This window comes from Xiphophorus couchianus, chromosome 6 (genome assembly GCF_001444195.1).
Source record: "Xiphophorus couchianus chromosome 6, X_couchianus-1.0, whole genome shotgun sequence".
Taxonomy (NCBI): Eukaryota; Metazoa; Chordata; class Actinopteri; order Cyprinodontiformes; family Poeciliidae; genus Xiphophorus; species Xiphophorus couchianus.
Window position 1 is genome coordinate 17,405,798 of NC_040233.1, and position 14,037 is coordinate 17,419,834.

Genomic DNA, 14,037 nt, shown 5'->3' on the forward strand with positions numbered 1-14,037 from the left:
CATTAAAGCAGTCAGTAGGAGTAATAAGGATGCATTTGGCAGTCTAGCAGAGCTATATTAGGAGGGCTTACATGCAATAATGATGGGGAGTGGAGAAAACGACTTAAGCACAGTGTTTAAAGGTTAACACTGACAGTGGAGTGTGTTTGTCCAGTGGTCTGAAAGAGCAGCCAGAAAAGAGGCAAATGTTTGTAACTTTCTGTATTAATGGCTCCAGTTTAAGATTTGTTGCTTTCTGTACATGAACTCCTTCTTTCAACCTTTCTCTAGAGACAAAATTAGACTGTGATGACCAATGAACTTCCTTGACGTGAGGTATCATATATCCGATGTTAACCCACTCATTATGCCAAAACTGAAGCTATATATTTAGGTTATACAAAGTACTTAAAGTGCCCTGTTGAACTCCTATGTTTGTTTTTTCCCATGAAATGTTACCATGGTTACCTACACATTTGTGGTGGATTGACAGTCAGTGTTTGACCATTTATTCCACCACAGCTTCAGTCAGGCATCAGGAATGTAGGTGTGCCGATCAACCTGAGCAAAGTTGAGTGTTCAATGCCCGGGGCGGGACTCGGCGCCTGTCGCTACCTGCCTAAGTGCTTGTTCTTAAATTAAATCCAGAAAGCTGAAGCCCAGTTTGTCTAAAACTGAACACATAGAGGTTTGGGGGGAAGGTACTTTAGGTGAGTGTGGAGCTGTCTCCACCCCCCCCAATTGTGGATGAACAAAGCAACTCTGTCGTACCTGCGTACCGAGCAGTGATCAGTGGACCATGCATTGAGTCAAGGGGCTCCACAGGGGTCTTCGAGTAGCTGACACAGTCTGCAGTGCACATATCTATTTAAGGTTGGAATATATAAAGCAACACGCTACCAGGAGTTGTGATAGAGATTTGTTCAAACGCATGCTGACTTTTGAACACTGAAAAAAAATTCCCCTTGACTTTGTATAGATCCATGTATGCTTTTCTTGAATCTGACATAAAAGTTATTCATGAGGATGGAATTCCCTCTGCTGTCTCATTTGATATCACTCCCTGCAAATTTCTGCCAACAGTAATTCCTGTTTTAACTTCATCTTGCTTTTTGATTCTGTCTGCCTGCTCCCAAGTCTACAAATTAAAAAAAGAAGAAATAATTCCACAGTGGGTAGTTATGTTGTGAACATAAACTCTAACACAGTGAAAGTGCTGCACTGCTGTAGGGGCTATAGAGTAAGTGAAATGTTGAAATATCACATGTAATATATGCAAAGCAAAGAAATCTGCCAAGTGGCTAAAACTTGTCTTTCAGCGTCTGTCCCTGCAAATCTCAGCTGGAGTACATTTTGTTCTTTGTAACTTTTGTTTGCTAGTATACCTGGATCCTTCTGTTCTGAAATAGTTTCAGGAAGAAGTTTGAGATCTATTTAACACTTAGGTTTCCATTTTCATTCAAAAGTCTTCTTCAATGTTTTCATATTTTGTCATGTTATAAACATAAACCTCAATCTATTATTTTGTGCTTTTATGGACTATTAAAGTAGTGGATCATTGTAAAGTGGGATCAAAAGAATGCAATTTTGATATTTTAAAAAAAATAATTCAAAATTACTGGGGGGAGTATTCTGCCAGCCTGAGCCAGTACTTTGTAGAACCATCTTTTACAGCATTTAGGGCTACAATGTTTCTGGGGTATGTCTCTACCAGCTTTGCTTTGGCGCAATATGTGGTTTTTGTTTTCCCTTTCTTTTTTTCAAACTATAGCTCAAACTCACTCAGATTACAGACCTTTTATGAACTCCATCTCAAGTAGTCATATGTATTTTAAATTAAATTTGGGCCTGAACATAGACTGACTACTATGTTTATCTAAACCATTCTATTGTTGATTTGGCTGCAACTTCAGGGTTGTTGCAAGCCTGTACCTCAATTCAGGTATTTTACAGCCTTCAACAGGGTTTCTTGCAATATTTTCTCTCAATAAATCTTCCTCACCTGCTGGACAAAAACATCCCCACAGCTTAATACTCCGTTCACCATATCTTACCCTGAGGATGGCATTTTCAGTAGGAAACAGATATTGTTTTGCATAGAGGCCAAAATGTTAAATGTATGTCTCCTCTGACCCAAACACCTTCTTCTATGTGTTTGCTGTGTCCCCTTGAGGCAAGTTGCATGGTTCTCACTCCAGCCTGTCCATGTTTTGAATAGTTTGCAGTTATGTTGCATTTCCTTTATTGTGAATTGGTGTAATATAAATAAACTGAACTCAACTGAATAGATGTTAGATTGAACATAGTTGTGCGAGATGTTGAAAGCTGAGGATATTGTTTTTAAACACATCATAGCTTCTTAAACTTTCTTCTTGATCTGTTTGGGGAGTGAGTCAGTGAGCCACTGACTCACTTGTTCTGCATTTAAAATATAAATAACACACTCTTTTGTGTACTGGTATTGACTACTCTTGCCAGCCAAATAAAATCAAAATGAAATACATTGCAGTTTGTGGTTACACGATGAAAATAAATCTGAGTATGAAGACTTTTGTGAGGTACTGTATATGAGTAAGGTTTGAATAATTTCATATTCATTTTGGATTAATAATAGTTGGCTTTCTTGCACTGATTGCTGCTTGTAGCATCTGATGGATTTTCTTATTAACAATAAAACCTGAGAAAGCTATTAAAATTATGGCTAAAAATGCAACTTTTGCTAATGTTATGTTAATGTTATCTGAAATGGAATAGTCTGCGTATTTTCAGAGAACTGACTGATCTGTGTCTGCAAAGTGCTTGATGGAGCTTTAAGTAAAGTAGGTTCTACAGACTCCTCAAGACTGGCCGTGCATAATTGTGTTTGCTACTTATCTGTCCCCTTTGAGAGAAATTACAGGTTGAGTTTTGGGAATACAGCCCAGGAGATGAGAGCATTCCTAGGTTATTTTGTTAGTGGATGTGTATTTTTGAAAAACAGCACGGAGAAGAAAGATGCTATAGGCCAATTTTGGACAGGACACTATGATAAAAGAAGCCAGACGGAGAAACTTGGTTGTGAGGTTCGCAAGCGATTGAAGTAGTTTGCATGATGAATTCTCAGCCTGTAATTTCTGATGGTGGAATGGCCTGGTTGGAAAGTCAGTGTGTAAGTGTAGACCTCAGAGCTGTTCTCTCTCATTCCAAAACCCACTTATTTCCCACAGTATAAATATACACTCACACATGCACACGCCTAACAAGCATTTACACAAATTTGCTGCTAAATTATCTACCCTTGTGAAAGTGAAAAAAAAATTAGGGCAGCTGTGGTTCAGAGTCCTAAGACTTGGAGGACATCTCATGTTAGTCGGCAACATAGTTTTCCTGAGAAAGACAAAGGAACCGGTGTCCTCTGTTGGCATCAGAAATTATGGGGCTCTCTGTTTCCCTTGGCATTCTGGGACACAGCAATGTGGGGATGATCATATTTAAAGGATGATGTAACAAAGAGCACAAGGATTCAATTAGGGCTCTTTCTTTTAGTGGTGGACCGTAGTAATTGTACTGTATCTCTCCTCAATGATAGAGCTGTCTGCTGAGGAAGAGTATCTTGTGAATTCTTGAGAGATTTGTGAGGTAGAGAAAAAATACGTTGTTGTCTAATCTACTGTTTTTCACTTGGTAAAGATATGTTGTTTTTCAGTGTTTTCATTGGGTTTTTATGTAGACCAGAGCAAAATACAGATGTATATGTGATGGACATTAACTACAAATATAGCTGCAGGAGATTTTAGGCACATCTCTATCTGCTAGGGTCCCTTTAAACACAACTTTTTCCCTGACCTTTGTGGTTTGTTTCTTGGTCTTCACACTGCTTGTTCACTAATATTCTCTGGCAAACACACATAGTTGAGCATTCAGCTCAAAGTATAGTGACATTATACACATGTATAGAAAAATATTAATTATATTTTTATTAATTAAGTGTCCTCTAAAAGCAATTGCTTGTACTGGTCTCTCTTTAGTTATTATGGTAAATGGAACTGAATACATATGCATGTCACTCTTTTCATGGTTCTATTTGAGAAAATGTTTTGAAAACCACTTCACAATTTTGCAAACTCTGTATTGGTCAGTAAAACACATTGTTGGTTGAAGAAATGGGAAAATGTTCAAATGCTGAAATGCTGTCCCAAAAAAACTGAGCACACTACAATGTGTCCAGTCGCTGCTTGTTTAACTCAAAGGAAATAGGAAACAACAGGAAATGTAAGAAAACAAGGGGATAGCTTTATCTGATCAGTCTGCTGTAACCTACTTTGAGCTGTCTGCTCCTCAGCAGACTTCGTTCATGTTACGACATGTCAAACCCACACTGTGAGGGATTAGCAGGAGGTGTGCTGTTTAAAGACTAGCCTGTCTTGCACAATGGTTAGTGAAAAGCCCTCTCCCATAACAAGTGAGACATCTTAAAGCAGTGTGAGGCTAAACGGAGGTCAGGAATCAGTAAACATTTTAGCAGGGGATAATTGTAGTAGGTAAAACAGTTGTTGGCTCCGGTCTGTTTGGCTTATGAATCATTCACACATACAGTATGTCATGCATTGTGCAAAGAAAATTAAGAGGTACCTTTTAACAGCAGGGCCTAGCATATAGTTTATTTCATCAGTCCTCAGTCTAAAGTCATTCTCACCTGAGGCACACAAGGAAATCACTGTTGCTGCAACAAAGTATTACAGTAATGATGGTGGAAGAGTACTTTAATTGTTATGGTTGAGACATGTGTAAAAGACAAGAGGTGGTCAAATTCTGTTGCCTTGGAGACGTAGTGTCTGGGTTCCTGTATTGGAGACTGCAGCTTCCCTGGGTTGGTCCAGATTGTGAGAACACCATGATCCAAACTAGGAGGGCCTTTGTTCTATCTGTTATTATGACACATAGTTCCTCTCTGTGGGAAACAGGCTCAGCTTGTGGAGTTGTCATTTGTGTTTAGTGCTGTTAGTTTCCATTGTTCTTTATGGTAATCCTCCCTTCTGTCCATTTTCAAAAATCTATCATCTAGTTTCCAAATGTCGCTGTTAAACCAAACAGGTTCGGTCAAGCCTGATAATTGGCACATTTAATCCTTATGAAAAAGGGCATTTAGCCTTAGTTTGTGTATTGCGCAAACCATGTTTTCTGTTTTGCCAGGTTACTTTTTTGTTTAAATACATGAATCGGCCTGAATAAGAAGTGTGGTCTGAGCATGCCATGAGTTGCTGTACTTTTTATCATGAAGCCTCATCACTTTTGTCAAAATTGCAATGCGTTTTGGATCTAAGATTAAGACTTAAAGATATTTTCAGAAAGTACCTTAAATTACTAGGTTGTGGCTTTAAAACAGGGTTGGATCCTTTGTACTCTGTCAAAAACAGTGATAACTATATTAGTGTCTCGGTATCTTGAATTGGTATTGATGCTATGTATGTTTCTGCTGCTTTTAAAATAACATAATAAAAAGCAGACATTGATAATCAGTCTGAAAGATTTTTCATTTCAACAGCAAAACAATCTCAGATCAGGGCAACGTTATTTCTACCAAGATAAATATTGAAAATGTATAATGAAGCAAGAGATATCAGCATGTCAATTCATTATTTACATTCCATGTAATTAACAGAAATCCCAGTCAGCTAGGCTTCTATCTGTGATCAACAAGTAGTAGATTTCATAATAAAGCAAACACAGGGGTCTTAAACTCAAGTTCTCGCCGACCAGGATCCTTTTTCCACACAACTGACTCAGATAGTTAGAGCAGCACTGTAGTCTAAAGATGCAATTTTATTCACATGTGCAGGACCATGAAGCTACCTGGAAATAGCAGGAACTCGATCATTGAAAATTTGTGTTCGAAGGGCCGGAGCTTATAGACACACTTCAGCACCACAGTCTAAATCTTATATTTCCTTGCTATATGTAAGATTATTACAAATCTCAAACCAGTGTTTAAAAAGGGATCTTTAACACTCTGGCTTTTATATGGAGAAGATAATTAAAAAATGTGATTCCACAATACTAACGTTGCAATATCAAAGACATGAAAAGGGATTGTGTTGGTTTTTCCAAAAATAAAGCCTTTGGACCCAGCTACCAAAATCATTATTGTGGTGCTGCAGTGATATATGCACCTAATGGGAGGCCCATCTTTATCAATTGGTACATGCTTTTGTAGTTTACCATAGATGCAGATTTTGGCAAAAAGAATTGAAAGAGAAATTTAAAAATATATATATTCTGAGACAATATTTCAAACCGTTTTACAACAGTAAGCTGGATTTATCATGACTGCTGATTAGTCACTACTTTTCATTTAGATTAAATTGTTTAATAGATTTTTTTGCAAGTGAAAATAACGTGATGGTACAGTTAGAATAAAATGTACATAATCCATTATTGTGTTGGACAAAATGTCCTGAGCTGATAAGCTTTGTTTTATCAACAGGGTATGGCGGCTGACGTGTCAATCATAAAACTTCATGTAGACTCAACCATTTGGGTGTAAACTACAGTTATTGTGCGTTAATAATTTATTTGTTTGTTGTCTTGTTTGCAGACTCATTCGTCAATAGTCAGGAATGGACATTGAGTCGATCAGTTCCAGAGCTGAAAGTGGTGAGTAACATTTTATTTTGCTTCTTGCAGTCCAGCTGTTGATACGCCTTCAGTGGTTTCATCATACTGACAGATTGAAAATGTCATTGAAAAAGCATTCCATGTCCATGTAGCACAGGTTTTGCATTTCACACGCGAAGGCACATTTGAGAAAATTGGCCGGACTTTTCTGCTGGCACATAGTTGGTGACTTTTTTCTTTTTTTCTTTAATGAGATGTGTTGGCATGGAGATGTAAGGTGGCTTGCTGCAGGAAGTGAGATGAGTGACAGTTTTGGGCTAGACTGGTGACACATCCTGGGTCTGATCCCACTCGCCAGTGGAGCACATAGGCACAGCAACTGCCAAATGCACAACTAACATCCTCTTATGGTCTAATGCCCTCTAAAGCTGCACTCCTGTATTGTACCAGTAGTTCTCTTTGTGGCTAAATTGCTGCCGTTTTTGTTGTCTCTTTGAAAACAACAAAATCTTCCAACTGAATAGCAATTCACACCAGTGACTTAAAAGTCGGGGCTGCACAGTGGCGCAGTTGGTAGCACTGTTGCCTTGCAGCAAGAAGGTCCTGGGTTCGATTCCCGGCCGGGGTCTTTCTGCATGGAGTTTGCATGTTCTCCCTGTGCATGCGTGGGTTCTCTCCGGGTACTCCGGCTTCCTCCCACAGTCCAAAAACATGACTGTCAGGTCAATTGGTTTCTCTAAATTCTCCCTAGGTGTGTGTGTGTGTGTGAATGGTTGTTTGTCCTGTATGTCTCTGTGTTGCCCTGCGACAGACTGGCGACCTGTCCGGGGTGTACCCCGCCTCTCGCCTGGAACGTGGCTGGAGATAGGCACCAGCAACCCTCCCGACCCCATTAGGGACAAGGGTGAACAGAAAATGGATGGATGGATGGATGGACTTAAAAGTCAAACTTGCTGTGGTGACCTCAAATGTTTCAAATGTAACTGCTTTTCTCGATGAATCTGAGGTGTTAATTGGAACTTTGTTAAACTGCTTGTGAAAGTTAAAATGAAGTGTTCCAAAAAAGCAGTGGTCAGCAACAAGGTCAGGTTGTTGGAAAGAGGTTTGCCAATCATTTCTAAACAGTTAAAGAAAAAGTTTATGATCAGATCCCACAGTTGCAGTAAACGGAATTTTCTGATCTCCAAACAACAGTGTTGATAAAGCTTTGACCTGCACATATACATTTTAGCCAACTCCAGTTTTTCTTTGAGAGCCATAATATAAGAAAACACAGGAACATCATTCAGGAAGCTTTATCAAGCCCTCCTGCTCCACGCAATAATACATTTTATTAAACATGTAGTTAAGCTTTCAAAAATCAGGATTGCATTAGAGAAACAAAGAAGGCGGGAATAGTATCCGTACAGGGGCGAAATGGAGCAATACACATTACATACGTGTCAGGAAACTGCTAAACAGTAAAGACATCAGTGGAGCCTTTTTGGTTTTGTTCTATTAGTTATCAAAGGATATTTAAGATGTTCATCATCATTACTACACAGATTTTGCTTCAGATGCCCAGGTAGAAGGGCATATAGACCATCTGTAAGTTTTCTGAACTGGGCTTCTGATACAGCCAAAGCTAGTACTTGAGACATTTTTGAACTGTTTCTATAAAAGAAACTGTTTGATTTTCCACAACCTGGGAGCTAAGCTATGTCATTACATCCCTATCTGATTTTATGAACTAAATGTTTGATTCATGTTGTTTTATTCAGTGATTTTGTTGAGGATCAAATTCGAGCAAGACAGTTCACTACATAAACCACATTGGTTTTCACTATTTATGAAAATGTATATCCTAATGTTGCCAGCTTTTATTGTATTCCTTCATATTATTTGTGCTGAAACAACAATCATTTTTAATGCATCACAGTTCTAATCGACTTATCTACTCTCAGTGCTAGAAAACTGTATAAAAATACAACATTTAGACAATAATTTACTGCTAACAACTGGTGGAAATAAATCAGGAGCATTGAGCTTGTGTTAATTCCAATGCTTATTCCACATGCTATTGGTGATAACGTTCAGATTTATTTTTTATTGTTTTGGTCTGTAATTAAGCTGATCAAAAACAAAATTAATCCCACAATATAAAACATGGCACTCGCAACTCTTAGAGTGGTAGTTGGTCATCTTGTCCCTCAATAGGTTCAGATGAAGTCAGTTCTTTCCTATGGCCCAACACTTAAATGGCTCAAAGAAGAATCCAATTCATCAAAGTCGGTTTTCACCAGTAGAAACACAAAAATGTGGTACGCCAGCACTAGTTTTGTGTGGAAACAAATTTTGTGGAAAATCTCCCAAGGATTTTCAAAACGTTGTCTACAGCTCTAGATTTCACATGTTCTGTGAGAGACAGAAGATAAAATCTCAAAAGGATAAAACTGCAGCTTTTTTATAGCATGTTCTGCCTTTCTGTGATCTGCTCAAAGTCTTGCACTTTCATTTTCTGACTGCCTAAATTGCCTCAGACATGTCTCAACATGTCACAATAAAATTTCCTTTTAAATGGCTTACGTCTTTGTTCTTTCACTGATGCCTTTCATAAACTCAGATAGTGATATTAATCCATTTCTTCTGCCAGTAATAGGTGTCAACAACAGTGTGTTTATTACTACAACACAGTAGTGTTGAATTATGTTTCGTTCACTGATTGGTAATTATTTTTTTTTAAGTCATGTCAAGGTTGAACAGATTTTAGTCACCAGCCAATTTTTCAGGACATTTCTAATTACACAGAAAAAAAGCACATTTCCTGGAGAAATAACTGAACAGACCATTACTAAGTAAGAAAAAACACCTGATACATCTGCTGCATTGGTAAAACCCAACTTTCCAGCTTTTGATCCATTCTACACTTGAAATTGTTCCCAGATAGGAATGAAACACTTCTAAAGAGTAAAAGCTGGTTATGGAGTACCGCTGATGTGGCGTTTTTTTAAAATAAAAACCCATATACCAGCAGGTCACAAAGCTGAACAGTTAAAACAGCAGGATCGTTGGATCTCTGGCACATTCAGCCTTTTTTTTTTTTTTGGTTGTTGTTGACTCATGGTTTTTAGTGTACATAGCCTCAAACTGATCGCATATTCATTGTTTCTACTTAGAGTAACTCCAGATATCTTTAATGCTTATATTTTAATGATCCACATCTTGGATTGAATCCAGATTTTCTTTTCTTTTTTATCAAACTTGCTTATAATTAGAGCCATACCTGACTTTAACTCCCATTAATGACCTGATGAAGAAGAAGAAGGAGATGGCGAGCAGAGAAGAGGGAGGAGACAAGGTGTGATACATCCTTTGTTCTTCCCAGACATGCAGGCATCATCAGCCCACCCTGCACCACGTTTCACCCTGGAGGCATTACATTGAAGTCTGGTGTAGAAACCAGCGAGGGAAAGCAGAGGAGTGATTGCAGCTGAGCTGCTGGATATTACAGGACCTCTCCTGGCCTTAATAAAGAACCAAACTGTGTTACTTTTACTTTTGTTTCTGTTAATGTATTTTGCCTTTACTGCTGTTCTAAAAACAAAATGAAATTTTAAGTGGGCTTTCAAGCCTGCTTGTGAGTTTATTCGGCTTCATGCAGATGTTGACGTAAGAACAATAATGGGATGAAAATCAAATGAGGTTAGAATTTAGTTGCTTATGGATGCACTGGTCAGAGTTTTTCTGCGCCATACATTATTAATGAGCATGGTTAGAGCATTTAGCAATAATAAAAAAGCACTCCCCGTGTTTGCTTCCTATAGTAGAATAGATTCTAACCATTGAGATTTATAAAATAACAAATTCTGAAAAAAAGACAATTTTGCTGTGCTTTGTTGATCATTTATGTTATCTGCTGTGAGTTTATCTCTCTCAAGCTCATCTCACATGTGGTTTAAATTTTGCAGAAAATTTGCACTTTATTTTCTGCCTATTTGAATATCTTGAGAAATCTCTCTGCATATCCTGAGGTGCATTTAAACGTCTCACTGAGAGAAAATAGCTAACTCTGAGGCTTCTTCTCTCAGTGTTACTGTCTACACCAAAAAGTGTTGTCAGTTGGACCTGATGGCACTTACTATGATGCAAACTGAATATCAGATTTTTTGAGTTTTCTACTAAAAGATCATTGGTCAGTGCCAATCAAACTTAAAATTGCACAGACGTGATTGTTGAATTTTGCAGAAATTATGATTTATGTTTTCCTTTTTGTTTTTTCCCTATACTATAACTAGATTATCTCCAAGAAATTCCCTGAATGTCATGATCTTGATGACCAAGTTCTACAACATATGAACATGTGTGAAAATGTATCAAATTGGCCAAATAAATAATGTGCAAGCAAGGCATTTGATTCATAGGACCTGACATACAAGAGACTGCTAAATATTTAATCCCAGCAGTTCTGTGATTGCAGAATTATATACGTTGATATTGCAGTGAAAATGAGATGATCTGATTCAATACATTGTGCAGCTAGAGATGTGACAAATCATGTTGGTATTTCGCCATTAGCGAGAAGATTAAACATTCAGTTTATATTGCATACAAATTAGCTGCTGAAATATATTTCATTGTTACAACGGCATAAGAACTGCAACACATTTTATACAGAGGCATTTTTCTCACAGTACACAGCTAAGATATTTTGTATATATTTTTTTTACTTTAACATTTATTTTATTATAAAAATATCAAATACAATGTACAACTTTCTCAGCTTTTTTTCTTTTTAATACTATTTGTCTCTACACTGAATGTAAAGAGAAAATGTGCCTCTCCAACACACGACACTAATTGTATTTGTTAAATCCAGAATGTCGCAGTGTTTTTTCATCAGATGCAATGTCGTGGTGACGCCACTGTCAACAAAAATCATGTTAGAAATTTTAAATGCCACAGCTTTTAGTGAAAATCTGAACAAATAATCTTTTGCTCGTCAGTTCAGCTAAAACCTATGCATTTTAGAGAAATGTTAACAGCTTTAATAGTAAAATTAAGATTTGCTGAATTTATTTTCAGTTGGTTAGTGTTATTTTCTCTTCTTGCAATGTGCCACGTTGATAATGATCATGGTGTTTTTGCTTTTGTCCTTTCAGGGTATTGTTGGGAATCTGTCCAGTGGGAAGTCTGCCCTGGTGCACCGATACTTGACAGGCACATATGTGCAGGAAGAGTCTCCTGAAGGTAAGAGTCTTCTGGACATGAGCAAAATACTGTCATGCTTTGGATTGTATTTATTCAAAATTAAGGCAGTTGTAAACTTAAAAGCACCACTGTGTGTTTTTTTTATAGCTGTAATGTGATATAGTTGGCATTTAATAGTACACAGAGCCCTTGTTATTAATCCCATAGCATTCTGAGATTAAACTCCACTGAAATGGATGTTCACAGGAACATTTTGTGTCCTTTTTCCCCCCAGAGGAATAAAACAAACAATACTGATACTCAGTATCACTATATGAAAGGATAACCACACTGGGAGTAAATTATGTAACTTACATCAAGTTGGGTTCTTCTGTTTGCTGTTTACTTTCTACAAGAATGCTTGGTTTTGGATTTAACAGTTGAGGTTCAGTTAGAAAATGTAGCTTTTTATTTTTCCAAATGGAGAGATAAAGACAAAGCTCATTTCCATTTCTTGTTAAAAGAGGGAAGGTCAAATAAATGTTTTATTGTTTTATTTAGCCCGTTAATGATCATTTTCATTGTGATAATAAACTGTATACCAGATTATCTAAAGTCTGTCTACAAGGACAAATCATGACCAGAATACCCACTGATGTCCTGCAAGGTCCATCCTTCATAAATCCACGAAGGTGCTGGCACAGAGTTATCTTATGATCTTTAAGAGTTTTTTTTGTTTGTTTTTACAGTGTTTTATCTTAGTGTAATTATAGTGTGGATGAAACTTGAGGCACATAATTAGTTTCTGGCATTTCTCTGTACCAAGGGAGAAAAGAAGGGGGAAAAAATGCATAACTTAATTAGTCCTTGAGAAATCAATGGCGGAAATGCTGCAAAAACAAGGCAAGGGTTGTTGCTGTAATCAGGGTAAAATGTCAGTTCCTGTCTTCGTGTCCTTGTTCTTTTTTTTTCTTTTTTTTAATCTTACTGATGCAACATATCTGTTTCATTAGCAGCAGCTGTCTCACATGTGCTCCTTGTGCCGGCTTTTCTCCAGTTCATAGTATTCACGTTGAAATATTATCACAGGCGAAGAGGAAGAGGCTTCGCTGTAGCCGTTTCTTCACTGTTTTGTTCCAGGGCTTTTGCTATGATATCTGAAAAAAGGTACCGGGGTGTGTTGCCATGGCAACACCGGATGGCGCTCCGTCGGATTGTGGCTGAGTGTCAAGGTCTGAGCCTCTGTGTAAAGCAGAGTATGCTTGCTGCGTGTTAACCATGCTCACTAACAGGGCTCTTTCTCTCAGTAGTTACCTGTTTTAATGTGATTGCTGTAGTCAGATGCAAATTTGTGCACTCGGATTTACTTTTCGTGACCACAGAAAGAATTAGGGTTACTGAGGCTTTTTTCCTTGGATGCCATTTATTCGCTCATCTCTAAATAGGGAATAATTCTGGATGATTATGCAACGAGACGGTTCACATCCAAATTTCCTCCCTCTTTTCACTGGTGCCGTATGTTTTCATCAGATAACTCGTTTCTGAGATTCCCATAATCTTATCTGGCGTATGCAGATAAATGCTGCCAAAGTCCATAAAAACTCTGTGCTACACCAAGTCTTCGGCTCTCTGCATCCCACTTTGTAATGAGATCCGCCTCATCTCTTCAAACAGGACTCAAACATGCATATCAATCGTCTTTGAGTTCCTTTGTGAGTGCAGCTTCGAAGCTGTGCGACTTCAGGGAAATAAATAAAGAACAAGAAGGGGAAAAGCTTGCTGCGATGCCATCAATCTCTCTCTCTCCCTTTATTACACAACCAGCATCCAAGCACGTCTTGAGAGTCGTTCCAAGTGGCTGGGAGAATCCTCTGTTTGCCCGACAGGCTAAAGTGGACTTAACAGGATGGAAGTGAGACTCAAGTGTATATCTGTTGCTTGCTGAAACAGGAAATACTGTCCACCTTTTGTAAAATTATAGCCCCTGGCTATTTTATGACCCTTTCCCACTGTGACCTTTTAGTTCTTAATAAGTTGGTTGAATGGAACAACCCTCCCAACACTGTTCGCAGATTGTTTTAAAGATAAAATGTGTGTGTTTCTGCTGTCTTCTGCATTATGTTTTTATGGCGTTTTGTCATGACTATTACAAGAGCTTTTTCAAAGCTTTGCATTATTCAATCCTGTCAAATTGCTCTCAGCGTTTTTTGTTTTCATGCGTTTTTGATATTCATAAGGCACCATTTTCACACCTTGGGACATCTCTAGTCGGCCAACTTTCTCATTTGAATGTTTTTA

The 14,037-nt window shown here is 37.9% G+C and overlaps 1 protein-coding gene across 5 annotated transcripts in view; it reads left to right on the forward strand.

Moving 5' to 3' along the window:
• The window catches only part of agap3 (ArfGAP with GTPase domain, ankyrin repeat and PH domain 3), a 143,590-nt gene that overhangs the window by 58,743 nt on the left and 70,810 nt on the right, over positions 1–14,037 (forward strand). For all 5 annotated transcript variants that reach the window (XM_028021857.1, XM_028021860.1, XM_028021858.1 and 2 more), the window contains exons 2-3: positions 6,554–6,612; positions 11,712–11,799. In XM_028021857.1, the coding sequence (XP_027877658.1) occupies positions 6,554–6,612; positions 11,712–11,799 (147 nt within the window). The remainder of the gene's footprint in view (positions 1–6,553; positions 6,613–11,711; positions 11,800–14,037) is intronic.